Source organism: Gymnoscopelus microlampas (assembly GCF_963454915.1).
Source record: "Gymnoscopelus microlampas genome assembly, chromosome: 21".
Taxonomy (NCBI): Eukaryota; Metazoa; Chordata; class Actinopteri; order Myctophiformes; family Myctophidae; genus Gymnoscopelus; species Gymnoscopelus microlampas.
The window spans coordinates 10,084,406-10,100,975 of NC_139958.1; the positions used below are offsets into that span (position 1 = coordinate 10,084,406).

The 16,570-nt window shown below is 41.3% G+C and overlaps 1 protein-coding gene across 1 annotated transcript in view; it reads left to right on the forward strand.

Annotated features, from left to right (window-relative positions):
- The window catches only part of st8sia3 (ST8 alpha-N-acetyl-neuraminide alpha-2,8-sialyltransferase 3), a 36,398-nt gene extending 20,291 nt beyond the window's left edge, over positions 1-16,107 (forward strand). The window contains exons 4-6 of the mRNA XM_084046196.1: positions 283-618; positions 1,495-1,716; positions 15,563-16,107. Of these exons, the coding sequence (XP_083902322.1) occupies positions 283-618; positions 1,495-1,716; positions 15,563-15,848 (844 nt within the window). The 3' untranslated portion in view covers positions 15,849-16,107. The remainder of the gene's footprint in view (positions 1-282; positions 619-1,494; positions 1,717-15,562) is intronic.
- Positions 16,108-16,570: the final 463 nt, after the last annotated feature.

The window sequence follows — 16,570 nt, forward strand, 5'->3', positions numbered from 1 at the left end:
GTGGAGGGTTTCCTGTCGATGTGAACGTCAGATCTCACACAAAAAACTTGACTAAGACTAAAAGACTGCGATTTTGATATTTAGTCGCCTAAGACAAGACTAAATCTGAATATGCCCTCAAAATTAACACTGGTATGGAATTCTCCTTTAAGTTCCTATGTATTCCTCCATCACGCCACAGTTTAGGAATGGCTGTCGTAGGGTCTGGTACATAGTACTGTCTGTTCTGTTGTCTCTCCAGCTATTCTAACACACATACTGTGTAATCTGTCCTCTCTCCAGGAAGGATATCGCCCGGTACATCGACATCCCGCACAACTTCTCGCTGACACGGGGGGCGGTGCGCCTGGGCCAGCTCATGCACTACGACTACTCCAGCCACAAGTACGTGTTCTCCATCGGCGAGAACTTCCGCTCGCTGCTGCCGGAGGCGTCGCCCATCCTGGGCCGCCACTACAACGTGTGCGCCGTGGTGGGCAACAGCGGCATCCTGACGGGCTCGCACTGCGGCGCCGAGATCGAGAAGTTCGACTTTGTGTTCCGCTGCAACTTCGCGCCGACCGAGATCTTCAAGAAGGATGTGGGCCGACGCACCAACATGACCACCTTCAACCCCAGGTTACTATCCCGTTTAAAGGACAACTTTGTTTTTTTACAACCAAGGTTCTATAGTTTTAGCGATTTTCGTGATTTCTTTTTTTACAGTGGGAGGGGGCATTCTGTCCAGTGGCTAAATATGTCTTTTTTAGACAATAAAAACGGTCCTGTGGTCTTTGATGGCCAAATGTGAGTTATTGGGGACTAGAAGAGCTACTGTAAATGATAATAAAGAAAACGCCGGGTTATTGTGTAAAAAAATACATACAGTATTTAGCCACAGGACAGAATGCCCCCGCCCACTATACAAAAGATCGCGAAAATTGCTAAAACTATAGAAAGCAGTAAATTAAGATGTTTTAACACTCATCTTTTATTTACTTTAATTACAATCTTTAAAACATAAACCTTTGTTGTAAAAAAAACAAAGTTGTCCTTTAAGACCTGAGGCCGATTCTACAGTTTTCAGAAAAACGTGTTGCTATATCAGTGGTACTGAAAACGTATTCGCTGTCCACCACTGTTCAAAACTATAAGAAGCTTGCTTCAACCAATTGATGCCAATGCTTTTGTTGTATTTCTGCATTGAAGTATTGATACTTCTACTGAACCACTCAAACCCCAGCGTCCGTATTGTGGGGAAAGCTTTAGCAGAAAATAGCAGATCGACGAGCTCACAACGATCGGCTATTTTCGGCGAAAGCTTTCCCCGCAAAAAACGGAAAACAGAAATATTTGAGCGGTTCTTCTATCACCCCAATGGAAACAAGCCATAGTACTTTCTTGAGTATAATCCTCTTATCAGACCTTGTTTTGATCTGTACTTTCCTGTGCTTTTGCAAACTGCTAATAAAGTAATCAATCAATAACTGAACCCCCTGCCCCCTTGACGCGCAGCATCCTGGAGAAGTACTACAACAACCTGCTGACGGTGCAGGACAGGAACAACTTCTTCCTGAGCCTGAAGAAGCTGGACGGGGCCATCCTGTGGATCCCCGCCTTCTTCTTCCACACCTCGGCCACGGTCACCCGCACGCTGGTGGACTTCTTCGTGGAGCACCGGGGACGCCTCAACGTGCAGCTGGCCTGGCCGGGCAACATCATGCGCTACATCAACAAGTAAGAGAGAGTCGATACCTGTGTGCGCGCTAGGGCTGTCAGCTTTCCTCAAATGATATTCGAATATTGGTCTTAACACATTGGGTGCCAAAACCGTATATATACGGTTTTGGGAATACAACCATGGAGTGCCACGGTTTCGGGAATACAACCATGGAGTGCCAAAACCGTATATATACGGTTTTTGAAACTTTTTTTTTTCAAAAAAAATTTTTTTCCTTCACAGCACCAGGAGATATCATTTTCCGAAGATTTAGACTCCAATCCACTTCCTGGTTAACTTATGACTTCAAAAGCCTGTATCTCGGCTCCTAAAAAATGGTTAAAAATCCTGGCACTCAGTGTACTCTGTTTTTAAAAAAACCTGGCACCCCATGTGTTAAAAATGTGCAGATATTCGAATATTATTATTATTATAAAAAAATATATATTTTTGTTTTTTTTATATTATTATTTTTTGACAGAAACAGTACAAAAAACAATGTATCGAGTGCTCGGATCCAATAAAACATATCTTTTGTTTGTTTTTATAACTTCATACATTGTTTTTTGTATTGTCCCTGTCAAATAAACATGACAAAATTCAAATATTCATTTTCATATTCGAATATACATATTTTCCCAATATTCGAATATCGAATATTTGTTTGACAGCCCTAGTGTGCGCGCGTGTGTCTATAGCAGTAGTTCTCAAACTTTTTCATGTCAGACAAGGACCACCCAAAATGATATGTACAGTATTTGGCTGCTGACCCCCATCTCAAATTATTTTGTTCCAGGGACCCCGAGAAGCAAAGTTTTGAGTTAAAAATGTTCGCTTTAAAAAATATACTGTTTAGAATATATTCAAAGGTTTGCACAAACGTTCACTATTTTTCAAAAAATAGCAGATCTACAAGCTCATACTGCGGCACGAAGTGACGCGCTATGAGCTTGTAGATCTGCTATTTTCTAATAGCCAACGTATAACATCTAAGATGACACAGATGCTTTCCCGGTTTTGATGCGTTAAAATAGATTGTGATATGTTAGATTGACTGATTTGGGACCCACTGGAACCACTGCCTTAATATCCATCCATTGCCTTAATATCCATCCATTCACATCCCCTTTTCACCTGCATGGTGATCTATGATCCTTGGAGCTGATGAAATGGTTGCTTGCAAACGGTCCTTATTGGCCTCGCCTTTATTTGGTGAACGTGTGCTATTTATTTTTTTACGGCGTGGCTGTGAAAGTGGCAGCCGTCTGAGGGGCCGTCTGAGGGGCCGTCTGAGGGGCCGTCTGAGGGGCCGTCTGAGGGTGGCCATCTGAGGGCATCACGTCATTGGCTAGACTCTTACAGAGCCAGCCTGTCTATAAAAAAAAGTGAATGGCGGTCGAATGGGGCTGAAAGTAACCTTGCCCAAATATGGAGTTAAATATGTCATAGATACGTCATTGACGACTCACGTCATTAGACTGAAGAACCACAATGAAGCCACAATGTTTATTGCAGTGGTTCTCAAAGTGGGGTCTGAGGACCCCCCCCAATGGGCCCTTGAGGGTCTGAGGCTCTTAGAGTTATGGGGGGTCCGTTGCCAATAACGCATAGTAAACTTGGGGGTCCTTGAAATGAAAAGGTTTGAGAATCTCTAGATTTATTGGACCCCAGTCTTGTGTATAAATACTGTGTAATGGTTTTTGCCTGTAGTCCCCATACAGGCCATTTTATGATTTTCGAATAATGATATTTAAGGATGAATAATGATATTTAAGCACGACATATTTCATTGGGATAGATGTGATTTGCATTCAGATTTGAGCATTGGGTGTGCGGGGGCCATATGGCATTAGTAGGGCCATGCCTTGTCCATGATGTCATAGTGTATGTGTGCCTACCCTTTTTAGCTGTTGGGTCATGTAAATCTATGATGGTCTTTATAGCCATAGTAAATTTCACTTTTCTTTAACGTGTAGTAGTGGGAGGGAGGGGGGGGGGGCACTTCAAGTCTGTTGGTCACCCCCAGAGCAGCGCGCGGTGTTAATCCAGGCCAGCAGCTTTTTTTACGCTCCAATAAAACATCTAAAAACACATCATCAACACAGTACAGTACAGTATACAGTACACATAGCCCAGTCCTGCCATGACGTACCCAGTCCCACACAATGTTTGTTCAGTTAAGACACTTTTGTCAGGAATAGCCATTTATTGCAATGCATAAGATACAGAGTTATTGAACCCTTCAAGGGCATAAGTTTACATACTTAAAGGGATAGTTCACCCCAAAAAAATACTTTTTTTCCCCTATGGATTATTAGACACCCCATGGAGACTTGAATTAATGGATATTTTTTAGTTTTTGTCACATTCCTAAGCCAATAATTTGATGACCAGTGGAACGGTAGGCAGCGGTTCCGGTAGGAGACACAAAGGAGAGACTCTTTGTGTCTCCTACCGGAACCACTGCCGGTCATCAAAAAATTAGCTTAGGAATGCGACAAAAAGGGACTTGTCCTCTCCTCCGCGTCATCAGTGCCCATACCCTAGGTAGGGTTGGCGAAAGGGCCTTTCTGTGTGGAGTTTGCATGTTCTCCTTGTGTCCCCTACGGTAGTTAATACCCTCACTAAAAACATGCAGTAATCCTGGTCTCTGTACTGCCTCCCCCTGGTCAGCTGGGGCGCCTGATGGAGGGGAAAGGAACCGGTTGGAATAACGCGCTCCTTCCACGCGCTACGTCCTACCGGAGAAACTCCCCCCTGTCAGGTGATAAGAAGCGGCCTGCTCACTCCTCATGCATTGAAAGAAGCATGAGCTCTGTTCGGGGCTCTCCCCAGACTGGCAGAGGGAGAGTAGCGCCCAGGATTACAGGCTTAGGCAATTGGCACTGGGTGAAGAAATGGGTTACAAAATTGTGGGATAAAATTAAATGTATATATTTTTAAATTGTTAGTGAATGAGAATGGGGAAGAGAAGTGTGAGACTGAGTGTGTATACCTCCTGCCTGCCGTGCCTACCTGAACTATCGCTGCGCTCCATTTGCTGCCGTCTAGAGGCTAGGTTTAGGGGTTCCAGGTTGGAGTTACATGCCTGATTCATACTTGGCTGCGTGCCAGTGTCGTGCATCAAGAACAGCCGATCTAGAGCAGCTATTTTTGGCTTTATTAGGATTAGGGTTTGAAAATGTTAAAATGTTGCCCAAAAAATGGCATTCGTAAAATCCTAAAAATCTTCATGTCCTCACGTACGTGCGTGCGTGCATGCGTGCGTGCGTGCGTGCGTGCGTGCGTGCGTGTGTGTGTGTGTGTGTGTGTGTCAGCACTCAGCAGCGGTACCAGAGCCCCAGTTTTGGGGGATAACCCCCCTGTGTACCATGTGGCTGTATTGTACCGAGCCATGGGGTAGAGGGACCCGTACGGTAGAGAGGATTTAGACCCCAAAGCCGGATTATAGAGAAAGGGCTATTTTATGAAAGGTATGGCACAGAGTTGTAATGGAGTGTGTGTGTGTGTGTGTGTGTGTGTGTGTGTGTGTGTGTGTGTGTGTGTGTGTGTGTGTGTGTGTGTGTGTCAGTGCTGTGTGGGTATCTGAAACGTGTGCACGTTTGTGTCCGTGTGTGTGTAAAGAGGGATTTGTGCCTAGTGGTTTAACATTGTAGCATTGTGAACAGACAGGTGGTACAGTAATCTCAACCAATCCCATTAGATCTACCTGCTCCGGGAAGCATTACCAGCCTTTTTAAGCAGCTCAGGGTGGATTGAAAACCTTAAGGACATCCCAGAGTGGCTTTTGTTCGGGGCCAGTTTGGAAAGGGTTTTCCTTCGCTAATGCTAACGTTTATACTATTACCGCTCCGTCCGCCGCGTGCCGCCGGGAATAGCCGATCTACAAGCGATGCAAAACGCGGCGTTGTTGTGAGATTGCCGCTCGTATTCTGCATTTCAAAAGGATAAGATGACACTTGAGGGATTGACACCGTGTACGCTTGAGTGGCTTTTTGAACTGGCTTTCCCTAATTTGTTGTAACATGACAATCACATCAGAGTATAAACAACAACTATAAAATATAAAACAAGAAAAGACTGACAGATAATTTGGTAAATGTTCCAGATGAGTTCAATTAAAATATAAAACATTTAAAAAAAAACAGTTATACAAAGATACAAACGGAACAACAACAGACACTCTTGCTCTCATACTCTCCCAGCACAGGTCGTGCCTTCCCACACGGAAAGGAAATATATGAACATACATTTTTTTAATATATGTCACATATATGTTCAGCATATATGTGACATATTCGAAATTGGCCGCCTACATATATGTATATTACATATATGTACATATATGCACATATATGTCTATATATGTTTAGAACATATATGTAGGTGGCCAATTTCGAATATGTCACATATATGTATATTACATATATGTACATATATGCACATATATGTCTATATATGTTTAGAACATATATGTAGGCGGCCAATTTCGAATATGTCACATATATGTATTCAATATATATGTTAAATATGCACATATATGTATTTAATATATATGTTAAATATATGTCATATATGTTTATTTACACATATTTGTTCAGGAATACATGCATATACCTACCTACATAAATAAATAAAAAACAAATCTAAAAGTCATTAACATTCATTTATTCAGAAAAACAAAACAAATTATATATATATTGTTCACGCCTCTACCACATCCTTCCTATCATAGGCATGTTTTTAATATTTGTTTCAGTATAAAACAAACAAAATAGCTGATCAACAACCTCACAATTAACATTGGAGCACAGATTTCTTTCCCATCATGGGCATGTTTTCAATATTTTTGTTTCAATATAAAACAAACAAAATAGCTGATCTACAAGCTCACAAAACATTGGCGCACAGCTTTCTTTCCCATCATGGGCATGTTTTCAATATTTGAGTTTCAATATAAAACAGACAAAATAGCTAATCTACAAGCTCACAAAACATTGGAGCACAGCTTTCTTCACTTAGTCTGCCTTTGGCGATAACGGAGCTCTGTCAGCTTGGAATTGATGGGTGTACCCAGCTGGCCTTTGGTTGCATGTGGCCACTTCTTCTGTGTTGCCTCTACAGAGAAGAGAAAGGGAGATAATGAGCTAGAAGACAGGACCAAATGCTCAGTCTAATCTCCAAGCATTCCACTCCATGGCAAGAGGAACAATTTGATTAGTGATTTTAGTCATTATCTTTTCTTAATATTAGAATTATATAGAACTTTCTGAAAAATCAGTGCATTTATTGAGTCTGTCCAAGTTTACAATTATTAGTGACAACTTGTCAAATGATCTCATGGTATGTTTGACATCACATGAACTTCACTTGTACGAACAACAGATTATCAGCACAGGTTGTTTACCAGTAAGAGCAATAAGATATGCTTCGCAATCAAGTAAATAAATTAAAGGCATGAATGAAAATGAATTAAAGGCATGGTCTGGTCATTGCATGAGTATGGGTGAAGGAGGGATGAAGATACACAGAGGACCACCACAGTGGAAGCAGGCCAGATCTATTAGAATCCTGTGATCAGGAAGTGAGCAATTGGAAAGTTAGTGTATGATCACCCTACAGTAGGTGCCAGGCCGTGCAAGATACCAATGGTGTCGATGCTTACCTGATGCCGTCTCCACTGATAGCTAATAAATAGTGAAACAGGGATGTTAAAGTAGCCAACTTAAGGCATCAGCTATTACTATTACCCATTTTCCTTTCTCAATTCTTTTGTTTTTACTCACCAATTATGGCTGTCTTTTTCTCAGCGTCCAGGGCTTCCAGCTGATCCCCTTCACCTCGCTTTGGCTTGCCACCTTAAGAAATATTTCATGATTATTATTTTAGAGGAGAAGAATGTCAAACAACAACAAAAAAGTATCAAACGAAAGTACACAGTATCCCAAAATTAAATAAAAAATAAAGACATCATCAACTAATGCAAGTAAAGACATCATGTAGCAGCAGATATTCTTTTCACCTGAAAATCGTCTTCGCACTTCTTCTTGTCGTGTCCAGTCTTTGCACTGGTGCTCACTGCCAGCCAGGTGTTTCTTTCAGCAACTGTGATAGTAGAAATATTTTAAAACATTATTTGTGTGTTAGTAATTTAAAAAGTAATGTTAACTCATCAGATTGCTCATAATTCGCGCCACCGTGCCCCCTTCTCATAATTCATTCAGTTCTTCTGATGAACTTGGCAAAGTGTTTCACAATGCAGAAATGATTAATGAACACTTGTTATACAAATCAGTGGTTCTCAAACATGTTCATGTCAAGTACCCCCTAATTAGTATGTACTTGGCTATGCAGACTCAATATTTGAGTTACAAAAGTGTTTCAAAAATATTCCACACATATTGTTTACAGTGTTCTTTAGTTTTTTAATAGCTGGTAGATCTGCTATTTTCAAATAGGCACTTTGTATAGGGTTTAAGTGGTTAAACTGATTTTGATGCTATATAACCTCATTTACCAGGGGACCACCTAGAACCCCCCCACTGACCCCTGGGGGTCCCTGGTGCTCACTTTGAGAACCATTACCTACTTTTGTTAGCTACTGTCTGTAAAACAAACTAAGTTAAAAGAAACAGATTACCAAAGCTGTCTGCACATTAAAATTCTCAGTGTAAATTGAACTGTACTTAAGGATCCATTGGTATTTGTACTCTCTTTCTCTTAATTAAATGATTTTGCTTTGTACTGTAGGTTCAAAATTCACAGATATAATAATAACAATAATAATAATAATAATAATAATAATAATAATAATAATAATGAATTACAGTCAAAACAAACGCCAACATTAGCTCTCACTGAGGTGGACTGATTTATACCTGAAATAAACACTCATCATGCACCACATGGAAATGAATATGCTAATGCCATATCTAAGACTGTGTTACACACCCCAAAAACCTTATCTCAAGCTCACAATGCGTCGCTGTGAGCTTCAGTGATTTTTGGGAGTGCAACACAGTCTTACGACAAAACATAATGTAAGCTTAACCTGAGCGAATCACTGTATAATGACAGTCATGACGAAACTTCAACCTGGTGTTTGCACTTTATCCATTTACGGCCCTACATCTACATACACGTTCTGATTTCAAATATATAGTGCTTAACTCCTGGCCACGGATGTTACAATTCACTTCGGGTGGGTGTAAGTACCCGTATTATTCCGGATGGTTCAATAAAAAGCATTTTAATCCGATCGGTGGCCATTGTGTCATAGAGTTATAATGTATCAGAGTGCAGTACACCTCCCAACCAATAGGGTCGCGTAGTTGAAAGCATGAGGAAATACGGAACAAATCGCCACCGATCGAATTAAAATGCTTTTTATTGAACAATACAGACAATACAGGTATTTCCGAGTGCCCTAGTAGACTTGTAACATCCGTGGCCATGGAGTAAGCACTTTATATTTCAAATCTGAACGTGTATGTGGATGTACAGGTTGTAAATAGAGAAAGTACAAAAAACAGGTTGCAGTTCAGCCATGACGCTCATGACGGACGAGCGTCGTGTGATCCATGGCTAATACGCTAATATAATTGCACTTTTACGATACTAACAAGTTGGATAACATAATTCCATAAACTAATTAAAGAACTTACCTGCTATCTAGTAGAGTAGAAGCACGGAAGCACCCGATTTGTTTGTAAATAAATGTTCGCCGACAGACGTTAGATCCACATGAAGAATTCAAAACGAATAGGCTCCGCCCAGAGCTGCGTGACGTATTTCTGTGAGAGTAGTTCTCAACCTGTGGGTCGGGAACCACAGGGGGGTCCCCATATGATTTTGGGGAGTTTCCCAGATGACAGTGAAGTAAAATTTAAGTAAACTTTTTAATACCTAAAAAATAAATAAAAGAAAGCAAAGAAAAAGACTATTACTGCATCAAAAGTAATCAACAAACTATACAAAAAAAATGGTCAAACATTGGCCAAATTAACCAATCAAGCCGTTGTTGTGAGCTTGTAGATCGGCTATTTTCACAATATTGATCTGTGGAACAGAGTCAAACTAAATGCATCAACTCCTACATTCCAAATGCATATTAGGGTTGGGGGTGCCCAGTTCAAATATGATTATTTTGGGGGATCTCGGCATGAAAAGGTTGAGAACCACTGCTGTAAGTAACAGGATAGATGGACACGGCATGGGATATCTGCACACCTCAATGTAAATTGGCTATTTTGTCCAAAATGTAAAAAAAAACAAAAAAAGGAAAATATTTTTAAGTAAAATAAAGTATACATGATTAGAACATTCTTAAACATTCGACAATTAGGGTCTAATATTTCCATAATTGCTACAAAATTGCTACAAAACCTGTATAGCAGTTGGGGCATAAACAAGAAGTTGAAGGATACAACTACTAATGATAATAATAACTGATAATGATGATTATGTTCACATCATGTAAAACATTTTAAATTGTTGTGCCTCTAGAAGGCAATGGAAAACAGAAAGGTCTTTAGTTGTGTTTTAAAATAAATAAGAGTGGCAGCAGACCTAATTAAACAATATTGTCTTTATGTTATATCTTCCACAATCCACAAACCACAATCTACATTGAATGGAAATACATAATGCATACATTTTCTTATATAACTTTGGACTGATATGCACATATTATACCTTGCAAATAAAAAAGGGAGATATGAGCTATATATATAGGCATTATGTATGACATATATGCAAAAAGTCAAATACATATTAGCTATATATGTAGGCATATATGTAGGCATTTATGACATATATGCAAATATATGAACCTGATTGTGGCATATATGTGAACATATATGAGCTACATATGAGACATATATTCCCTATATATCAACATATATGCACATATATGAACCTGATTGTGGCATATATGTGAACATATATGAGCTATATATGAGACATATATTCCCTATATATCAACATATATGCACATATATGAACCTGAATATGACATATATGCAGCATATATTCTGCATATACCTGCCATATATTGGCATATATGTTCATATATTTCCTTTCCGTGTGGGTTCTTTCCCTTATACTCCCTCTGTCTCCTTAAACAATGCATTGCCTCATTGATCATAACATTTCAATATCTTTTTGAAATATTACATCTTTTATTTTATTGGGGTTGCTGGCACAAAATAGTTTCAGATCCCCCATCCGTGGCCAAATTCATAATAATTTGGGGGGTACTTGACATGAAAAAGTTTGTGAACCACTGAAGAACATCACAGTGTACGATATGTCTTCTGTCAGGGGTGATGCAACTTCGATGATGGAGAGGGACACTATGTTTCCACACTCACTGCAGAGGGCCACATTGCATATGCTGTCGGTCAGACACCTCTTATCTCCATATTTTAACTTTTTTCGTAAATGAATGCCGTAGTTCGCCATTCTATGTCACACAAAAGTAGATCTACACGCGTTTTGAGCTTGTAGATCTGTCATTTTTGCCATTTTTGAATTGGAATCCTGAAAAGTAACATTTTTATTTAATTTCAAATGCATTTAGTTATACTTATGTTAACTTTTTTAACTTAAATACAAAGACATTGGACATAAAAAAGACAATAGAATTGTAATACTAATATAGATTGAAGTAATTAAAGCGGGTCATGTTTGCATGTTTGGAATTGTAACAGCTGAAATCAGTAATATATCAGTAATCCGATATCAACCCGCGGGCCGCATTAAGTGAAGGTGGGGGGCCAAATGTGGCCCCCGGGCCACCGGTTGCCCATGTATGTCTTATGTAGACTGCCATGTTTTTACCCTGCTGTAGTTCTTAACCTGAACCGGAAAACAAACTACAACATAAGCCCAGGGTTCCATCCCCCCCTTAAGTGGTTAATGACACAGGCTTCCATTGAAAGTGACGTGTAGCGTGTTGCTTTGTTATCATGAAGGCTACAGTAATTAAACCGGTGACATATTGTGCGGTGTTACATTTAATGTTAAATAACGCTTTGTCTTGGCAGCGAGGCTGGAGCCAGTATGTCTGGAAACACACACACACACACACACACACACACACACACACACACACACACACACACACACACACACACACACACCGTTATCGTGGCTCTGGAAAAAGAAAAGCCATTCTCTCAGCATCTCCCTTGTAGTTAGTTATTGTAGCAGACATGCCATTAGTTAAGGTTAAAGATAGGGGTTTTAATTCTGCCCGGCAACAGCAGCAGCACACTATCATTTTATTGTTTACAGTTTCAAACGTTAAGTAGAATTGCCAGGTGTGTGTGTGTGTGTGTGTGTGTGTGTGTGTGTGTGTGTGTGTGTGTGTGTGTGTGTGTGTGTGTGTGTGTGTGTGTGTGTGTGTGTGTGTGTGCGTGCGTGCGTGCGTGCGTGCGTGCGTGTGCGTATAGCCAGTTTCTGTGGGTATATGACGCAAGTAGATGAACGTTGTGTTTTTGTTCCTTTTCTTTTTTTTCCAGAAAGTTAAAAATATCCCTGACTGAGAAGAAATCATGTTGAGTTATTAGCTGGCCTATTTTTGGAAGGAAATTAGGCCTAATTAAAAAAAAGCAATTTCATTACTGATTTTGTGGTGCATTACCATCATTAGCTCATTGACTGCCACTGAGTTGGCCCGAGGCTCACACTGCCAATGACGAGTGTGTGGTGTTGTCAATGGTTTACGCTAGAGGGCGCTGTTCGCCAACAATAGTATGGACTTCTGGAGAACAGTAGACCCCGGAAATAATGTGATCACAACAAACCCAGCCCCGTTCGCTCTAATAGGATTTCGAAAAATAAAAACGTCGCTGTTTTCTGTTGCTTTTTGGCGAAAACAAGTCACGTTCAAACTGCCCACAACTATGGAACAGACTATCGTGGGGGCACAGTTTTCTAGATCTTTGATCTGGAAAATCAGCGGGTAGATCTTTGTGAAGAAAAATATTCTATGATTTTTCAAAAGGTTAGTGAAAACGCTCGGAACCGCTGGCAAGCGCAGCTATAGACAATGTTTTAACTCTGGCAGTCAATGAGCCAATGGCCTTGGAAGAAATTGAAGAAAAAAAACATTAAGCCCTGAAGCCGATTCTACAAAATGTCTTCTAAATCCTATAGTTTTTTTTTGAAAAACGTATGTTTCTTTATCAGTGGTGATCAAACCTTTTTGTTGTTCGCTTTAAAAATATATATATTTCACGATTTTTCAAATATAGCAGATCTTCAAGCTCGTTGCGCGGCACTCGGGGCCACGCTATGAGCTTGTAGATCTGCTATTTTTTAATAGCCAAAGTGTAAAATAATGCTTTTCAGCTCAAATCAAAAAGTGACACAGATGCGTTCCAGGTCTTAATGGATTAATTGGAGCTTTGAAAAAAAATCAGACTATAATATAATACCCAAATAGGGAGGTAGGTCAGGGTTCATGTGTTTAACAACATGTTGACATTCTGTTGGCGTCTTCCAGACGGCGCTCAGTTGGAGTAACGTCATTGGGTAATCTCCGTAATGACGTCATCGCGTAACGACGTCACAACATCACAACGTCATCGTCATAACCATGTACTTTTAAAATGGATCGTCACATAAAACAGAATGTCATTTAGCACGTTTCAGCGACTTATCCTGAATAGTAGTCGTCAACACTGCTGAACGGAGTGCCTGCTGTGTAGATCGAACTATCAACAGTCATCTGCTTCTGTGATTGACCAACCCGTTTGTGCCACTGAACCAATAATAAGCAATAGCAACACCACACATTAGGACTCTACCTTTACAGAGCAAGACTTAAGCTACGGCGTGAGAAATGCTCCACTGGACGGTGCAGCTGAGTGACGGACCATGTCTATACCGACATGCTGCTGTTGCAGTGGAGAGCGAGGTGTACACCTTTGGAGGGGGGGACTTTAATGAGAACGGCATTGTGCATAAGATCAACGTGCGTGTCTTCAACACTGTGTCTTTAAGCTGGAGGAAGTTGGCCACGACTGGAATAGAATGTCCCCGGCGCCGGGCCCACACAGCCGTGTTGATAGAAGGTACGGTGTACATCTGGGGAGGGCGGCCTTATTGCAAGGTGCTTTACGCATTTGATGTCGACACCCACAGGTGGTTCAAACCTGGGGTTTCCGGGACCGTGCCGGGGGCAAGGAGTCACCACTCCGCCTGTGTCTTAGAGAAGGTCATGTATGTACACGGAGGAAACGTGTTGGACAAAGGCGTCTACAGGTTGGACAAAGGCGTCTACAGGTTGGACACCACCACAATGGTCTGGTCCTTAATTGACGCCGGAGGCGATCCGCCGCCTATTACTCTCTACTTCACAACTCTCTTCCACCATCATCGGGACAAAGATGTTTGTATGCTGGGGGGGCATCAGCGTGTTTGACACAGAGACCAACTGCTGGCTGAGCACACCTTCTACAGAGCTTCCTCCGAAACGAGTAACATACAATAGTCATGCCACCTTTGTCTACAATGGAGAGCTGTACGTATTTGGCAGCAATTACGGCAAGAGAGAGCTGTACGTATTTGGCAGCAATTACGGCAAGATCTTAAAGAATCTGTGGAAACTCAACCCGGAGACCCTTACCTGGAAGCAGGTTGAGCCCAAGGGGAAAGGCCCGCTTCAGGAAAGTCTTCGGGGCTGTTGCATGGCGGGAGATCGTATCGTCGTCTATGGAGGACGACGACGCACTAGAGTGCACGTCGTAGACCTGAGCCCTAGTCTGAAGACGCTATGTAAGTTAGCGGTTATTCGGTGCGGTCTGGAGCAGTCGGAGCTCCCACACAACGTCAGGCGGGAACTGGAAGCCATGACTACCACTGATGTATTATTAGACGGCTCTGGATTAAGAACGTCTGCTAAATGCCTAACTGTAACAAAAACTGAAGAAAAAAAAAAAAAATCAAAAAATATATGAAATAAAACTAAAAACAAAATGCTTGGTGGATAGAAAACAAGTCCACAAAAAAAACTGACTCGCTGACACAGATTCATATCCTCTATCCACCGTAACAAAAACATTTTAACCGCGATCGTCCGTTCTGTTGTTATCGGCAGTTTGAATATGTCTCGTTTAGATTTTTGATTGAAGTTTTGATTGACCCTTGTTTAACTCATTGACTGCCATCCTACTATAATTCTAGTAACCTCTGTCTGTAGTGGTGAGTAGGTGAGTACGTGAGTACGTGAAGCTACCCGGTTCTCCTCAGTGGCTGGAGCAATTGCTCTGATTTTGCACACAGCCATTGACCATTACCATCTGAACTGAACTGTGAAGCCCGTTTTTCAATTTCACCAAATCTCAGCTTCTTATTAGTGTTTTTGTGTCAAACACTGTCGCCATGGTTACGGGGCTGCCCAGCTATGGGACGAACTGCCTGCCGGGTTGCCAGATCATGTGCGCATATCCCCCCACGGATGCGTCGACCGGGTATGGTCTAGTGGAGTTAACTTGTGGAATTCTGCCAGGGCTCACCCTGCCAAAGACGAGTTTGGATAAAAGTGTTTTTTTTTTTTTTTTTTTTTTTTGCACACAGAACAAGGAGATAACGTGATCCAAAGTTTTACTGCTCCATTCACTTCCTATGTATTTGGGAAATAATCTGTATCTCGGCTCCTGTGTTTTCCTATGTATTTTTGGCGAGACATGCCTACCGGTCCACTGGTCATCAAATTATAGGCCTAGGAATGCGACAAAAACAAAAAACTATCCATGAATTCAAGTCTCCATGGGGTGACTTTTTTTGCGTGAACTATCCATTTAATTCCATAATGATCTGTCTCTCTCTCTCTCTCCCCCCCCCCCCCTTGCCCAGATACTGGAAGACCAAGCAGCTGTCTCCGAAGCGGCTGAGCACGGGCATCCTGATGTACACGCTGGCGTCCTCCATGTGCGACCAGATCCACCTCTACGGCTTCTGGCCGTTCGGCTGGGACCCCAACACGGGCAAGGAGCTGCCGTACCACTACTACGACAAGAAGGGCACCAAGTTCACCACCAAGTGGCAGGAGTCCCACCAGCTGCCCGCCGAGTTCAAGCTGCTCTACAAGATGCACACGGAGGGACTCATCAAACTCAGCCTCTCGCACTGTCCCATCTAGGAGCCTCTGCAAACGCAACCAGGGCTTCTTTTTTACTGCTGATAGGGGGGGCTGGGGCTAACGTGGGCTAATATCAAAATGTCACCATATGTTTTGAACAAATACCTCGATATTGTGATGGTTAATAATAAGTGCATTGTGACGATAATATCGGCATTGTGGCGATGAACGTTGACCATATCGTATTGTGACGATGAATATTGATGATATCGTATTGTGACAATAATATCGTTTTTGTGATGATATTCTTTTTTCTTTTTTTTTTACCCATTAAGACCTGAGGCGATTCTTAAAAAAAAATCGAAATCCTAAGTTTTTTGGAAAAAAATATTAAAAATATTTTTTCACGATTTTTCAAAAATAGCAGATCTACAAGCTCGTAGCGCGGCACCGCAGCTTGTATATCTGCTATTTTTGAATAGCCAAAGAAATCTAAAGTGACACAGATGCGTTACAGGTCTTAATGGGTTAATTGTTCAGAAATAGCAAAGATCGCAGGTCTACAAGCTCACGACGCATCACGATAAGACACCTTGTAAACGTGCAGATCGGCTATATTCTCCATTTTAGTTTTTTTTTTGTTGAACAAGTATAAAATAGGGCTTAAGTGATTTTAAAACCAGGAAAAGACAACACTCCATACCATATCGCGATATTAACGAAATCCAAAATCCCAGGCGGTATCTAGTCTTGTATCCACGATATCGCTTTACAGTATTAAT